Source organism: Sorghum bicolor, chromosome 5 (genome assembly GCF_000003195.3).
Source record: "Sorghum bicolor cultivar BTx623 chromosome 5, Sorghum_bicolor_NCBIv3, whole genome shotgun sequence".
In the NCBI taxonomy this organism is placed as follows: Eukaryota; Viridiplantae; Streptophyta; class Magnoliopsida; order Poales; family Poaceae; genus Sorghum; species Sorghum bicolor.
In genome coordinates, this window is record NC_012874.2 from 18,825,016 (window position 1) to 18,830,687 (window position 5,672).

Consider the following 5,672-nt stretch of genomic DNA (forward strand, 5'->3'; position numbering starts at 1 on the left):
ATAGTGTATATCTAGATGCATAGTAAAAAATTATGTATGTAGAAAAGCATTTAGCTATATTCATTCCTCCCGTTGACACCCATTTCCAAACTTTGAGCCAACTAGATAAGCATGGATCTTGCCAAAAAAGGGAGGTAATTAATAAGTAGAATGAAAAAGATTCTTCCAGGTTACCATGAAATTAATTGGCTGTCAGATGGATCTGGCACACTAGAGATACCTCTTTATAAATGGAACACGCCTCCTGACCCCTAGTCAAGTAGAGAGCCGTAGAGACCACATATCTAGCTCACCGGAGGAACAGAGCTTAGTGCATCTAGCGTGCACAAAAATGGAGTTGGCTGTGCTGATCATCGGCGCCGGACCAGCTGGACTGGCGACGGCAGCATGCCTCAGCCAGCGTTCCATCCCCTACCTCATCGTTGAGCGTGAGGACTGCAGCGCGTCGCTGTGGCACTACCGCACCTACAACCGCGTCAAGCTTCACCTGTCCAAGGAGTTCAGCTCGCTGCCATACATGCCGCATCCGGATGGCACCCCGACCTACATTCCCAAGGAGGAGTTTCTGAAGTACCTGGACTGCTACGCCGAACATTTTGACATCAAGCCCAGGTATTGCACTTGTGTTGTTTCAGCAGCATACGAACCAGACGCTGGATTGTCGCTGCACGTGACACGGCTGCGGGCACAGAAATCCTGTATGCAGCCAAGTTCCTGGTCGTGGCCACCGGTGAGAATGGAGAGGGGAGGATCCCGGAGATCTTGGGTCTAGAGAGCTTCCACGGGGAGGCTATCCACTCTTCAACCTACAAGTCAGGAAGCAGCTATGCTGGGAAAAGGGTTCTCGTGGTTGGTGCTGGAAATTCTGGGATGGAGATTGCCTATGATCTCGCAAGCCATGGCGCCGACACCTCAATTGTTGCTCGCAGTCCGGTATGTATATTTTGTATAGTAATGTATAAATTCATATATGTGCATTCTCCTATCAGTTAAAGTAGTTTATTGTGTCATGTATAAAACATTTGTATGTATATTATAGATTTGTCTATACATAATAAATGTATACTTAATCCAATACCATGTATGTTCTGGTATTGGCCCTTTGTGGATCAGTTCCTATTCCTTGATTTATTGGGCGATGAATATTCTTTTATTCTTTATTGTTAATATACATACTTGGAAGGGATGCTTTTTTAGTGTTCCTTGAACCTTCAATTTTTTATTTGAGTGTAGGTACACATAATGACCAAGGAACTGATCCGTCTGGGAATGACATTTATCCAATATATACCAATTACAATAGTGGATCTTTTTATAATGAACATAGCCGATGTCACATTTGGTGATCTATCAAAGTATGGCATCGTGCGGCCTAGAATTGGCCCCCTCCTACTCAAATCCAAAACGGGACGATCTTGTGTAATTGATGTTGGGACAGCCGGGTTGATTAAGAAAGGCATCGTCAAGGTAAGGGCACTATTCGTTTTAAATAAGTCCTCCCGGTAAGCGTAGTCGAATTTACAATAAATTTCTTACCGAAGGTGTGGTGCAAAATACCATGTCGTCTCTCTGCTAGGTGTTCAAGGGGATATCGAAGATCACTGGAAACAAAGTTCAATTCGAATGTGGGAATGGTTGCGAATTTGATGCCATCGTGTTTGCAACAGGTTACAAAAGCACTGCGAATTTGTGGCTCAAGGTACGAACAAGAGACTGTCTGAACTGTTTCAAGTTTCGTAGTAATACACAGCTGCCTTGGCATGGCTTTTGTCCTTATGATTAGATGTTCATTTTCTTTTATATGGCACAGGACGACAAGTGCATGCTGAACAGTGACGGACATCCAAACAAAGGTTATCCCAATATTTGGAAAGGTGAAAATGGCCTCTATTTCTCTGGTTTTGCGAGGATGGGATTGGCTGGTATTTCCAAGGATGCTTACAACATTGCCAATGACGTGGCGTCTGTCTACTAAAGATATCGTGTCTGGTCTGCTTATTAGGTCAGGTTAAATCTGTGTTAGCTCTTGGTTATGCTGTTCTTTGCACCATACTAGCTAGCTAGTGTAAGAAATCCGTAGTAGTGCATTGGCTTGTATATGTGTCAGTCTATTGAACTTCTTATGAGATTGCTTGGATATAAACAGTGCCTTATGCATCACTAATAGTTCTCGGTTGTTTCCCGTATTCCTTGATGCATGCAAATAGTTGATGTTGAGCATGTAAACCTCTCGCAATATCGTTTAATCATCCTAAAGGAATGCAATTTTTATTTTTTAAGGAGTCAAATAATTTGAAGTTTGTCTTTACTAACTATTATGATACCAAATAAGTAAATTATGAAATATACTCTTCATACTCAATCTACTTGAAGACATAATGTTGATATTTATGTTTTTTTCTCTAAATATGGTCAAATAATGGAATGTTTAACTTTTATGAAACCTAGAACAATATTCTTTTTTAGATTGAGTAGTTTACTAATCCCTTGGTCCTGAAATATATTGAAGCATTCAAAATTTATCTCAAATTATAAGGTGTTCTAGGTGAATTAACTCCCAAAAACTACCAATGATATGTAAATAGTGTTTACCGCAAGACTCAAAGTATGGTTAAGGCACAAGATCTCTTTATAGTTAAATTAATGGAGTGTTACATACGTCATTTATTTGTTTTGCTTTAGAATCTAACCCAAAATTGCTAGGGTACCTTATATATAGGATGGATGGAGTATATATTTGTATTATAGTGGAACCATTTGAATAAGCGATTCGCATAAGGAAATATTGCATTTGCTTCAGTTAATACATATGCATATATCTTTAACATCGTGAGGCGCTTGAGAACAAGAATGATGAAATTTGGAAACTTGAAAAGTCTGCTGGTCTAATAAAATAAAGACAAACAGAAGAGAATTTGTGGGTCAAAATGGACAACATCATTGGCAAGTTTTCATATTTAGGTTGGCCTCAAAAGAGAATTATCTGATTTGGGGGGACTACTAATCTTGCTCAGCTTTAGAAGGAAAGTCAGTCAAGCAAAATGTCCCAAAACCAATGAACCTCAAGAGAAAGGAGGACACTTAGTGTTCAAACTGTAATGACAAGCCAAACTTATCTTCATCTACTAGATATACTGTCACACCCATTTAAGAACAAAATAGGATGCATAAAAGACTCATGTGTGCCCCAGAAACAGTCGCACACATAAGTAGACAAATCTCAAATGTATCATTGCAGTGTTTATTATATAACGGAATATAAAATATCACATAGTCTCATACATAAATGATAACAAGAAGTAAACAACGCTCTCGACGGAAGCTCCACACAGGGACACTGTTGACTGGTTGACTCCAAACCTAGTACTCATAACGATAATCCTCATTCCAGTCATCTTCATTATCATATCCTGAGGTGTTGGGAAATTGCAAGAGTGAGCACATATCGTACTCAACAAGTATAACCAGGGGTTCATGAGGCTCAAAAAGTTGACACGGGTTTGACTGCATTTAGCTTTTACTAGTAGATAGCATATTCATAATTAAATAGCAATTGTCAAGGTAGCATAAATAATCCATTAATCACATGATCAAGTGTAAGCATAATTAACTCATAGCATAAACGATAATCAAATGAACATAACAACTTAATAAGCTCATCGTCGGCGCAGCAAGAACCCCCAAGGCCGCTCATAACCGTGAGCACGGCTAGTATACCAGTTTTACACTCTTCAGAGGTTGTACATCTTTACCCATGAGTCATGATTTACCCTTTTACCCGAGGTAGCTTAGCTCTTAACCCCCTTCCAAGGGAGGTCGGCAGGGATCACTATGAAGCCTTTCAAAAGTTCGTCTAACAAGTTAGGGCCGCAAGGTTTCCTTTGCGTGCAGATATAGATACCCCATTTCGAATGGCACAATGACGCGCAGCCTATACACATAGGGACAGGGGCTCGCACTATACCCAAAACGGTTCAGCCCCTCCGCCCTTTCGGGTAACCTCTAACAAGCTAGAAAAGTTCTTCATACTGAAGCTAAAACCAGAGCCATTATTGCCCTTATGGTTGCACTGTTGTCCCGGTGATCACTTACAGACAAGATCTCATATAGTTATTTGTCATCTTTTAACGTTCATTGCATAGCTATTAATTATCTTACAAGATCATGGATTATATCAAGCACAAGCACATCTACACCAAATGCATATCAAGTAGGTAACAAGGAATACAGGTAACAAACATCTATGATTTTGCTAAGGTCGACAAGGTGATAGCATGCATATGATATATATGTGTAGTTATAAGCGAATAGGTAACAAGGATGATCCCAAGTTATACTTGCCTTGATCAAAGCTCTCCTGAGCCTGCTGGTCTTCGAAAGCTTGGTCTTGATCACCAACGTACGGCTCACCGTCTAATCCCAATCATCAATCAACAACATGCAATCCAATGTAGACAATCATACACGAAGCAAACAAGATATAATTAGAAAAATACACCAAACAGTGGTAAAACAAATATAAAAGTTTATGAAAATAATCTACGCAGCGCTACGATCACACAAACGTAAAGTTCACACAAATCGGAATTAAAACGTGAAAGATATGAATTTTCTAAGATTTCCTATAGAGAAATAATTAATTAAATGCTACTGCAGAATTAAAAAGTTTCAAAACAGTAAACTAATAATTCTAACTTGTAGAGCTCGTTGAAATAAATCTAACGAAATTTGGATGGACAAAAACGAAATTAAAATGAGTATTTTATGAGCAAAACAAAATCAGTGGCATTTCTGTAATTTCTGAAGCTACCGATAGGAATACCTTTTCCAACTTAGAAAACGGAAGCTTTCATAAGGCGCCAAGGACTGTGGAGTAATTAATAAAAATATCTAGGGACTCTTAAAGAAAATGCGCAACGAAGGGGTATCGGTGCTTCCTGGCCGTCGATCTGCAAATGGACGGCATCGGCGTGTCCAGGGTGCTGGGCAGCGGAGCTCGCCGGCGACGACGGGCTTCTCGATTCCGAGCACCGTTTCGTGAAAGGAAAACACCACGGGGTAGAGGAGCTCACCGCGAGTTCAAGGAGGTGCTCGGTTGGGGCCGAAGGGCAAGGAGCGGGGCTCGCGGCGTGCGGCAGTTCGTCCCCGGCCTCGGCGAGATTTCCAAGCTGAGGAAGACGGTGGCTAGGGCTCGGTTTCGCAATTTAGACGCAAAAGAACGACGCAGGGCGTCGCGGGGTACTTTATAGGGTTTCGATTCGCGATAAGGGCAAGGAAATCCCGAGATTTCGGGATGGATTCGGTGGGAGGTTTCCTGCTCGGTTACGAACAGGGAGGAGGAAGGGGGAGACGGCGCTGTTCCGCGGGCCCCACCCGTCATTGGAAGAAGGACAGGGTCCCGGCTGTCAGCGAGTGGAAGGAGAAGAGGGCGCGCCCGGTCCTGGGCTGTGCGCTCCTGATGGGCCGCAGAGCGGCCTGCGCGGGGGGTTCAGCTGGGCTGCGGCCTGGTTATTCCAGGGAGGTTTTCCTTTTTTTTTTCTTTTCTGGTTTCTTTTCCAAAACATTTTCCAAATAGAAATCTTGAATGCAGATAAAATCAAACAAAAGGCAGCAACACAAAATTAAATATGCACCAGCATGAAATGCACAACCATGTTTTCTAAACTTATAAT

At 41.6% G+C, this 5,672-nt stretch overlaps 1 protein-coding gene across 1 annotated transcript; it reads left to right on the top strand.

The window, feature by feature from the left end:
* LOC8071724 (probable indole-3-pyruvate monooxygenase YUCCA11) lies at positions 332–1,975 on the top strand. The gene is given in 5 exon segments (XM_021460718.1): positions 332–647; positions 650–933; positions 1,234–1,467; positions 1,577–1,699; positions 1,811–1,975. Coding segments are annotated over 5 exon segments (1,122 nt in total).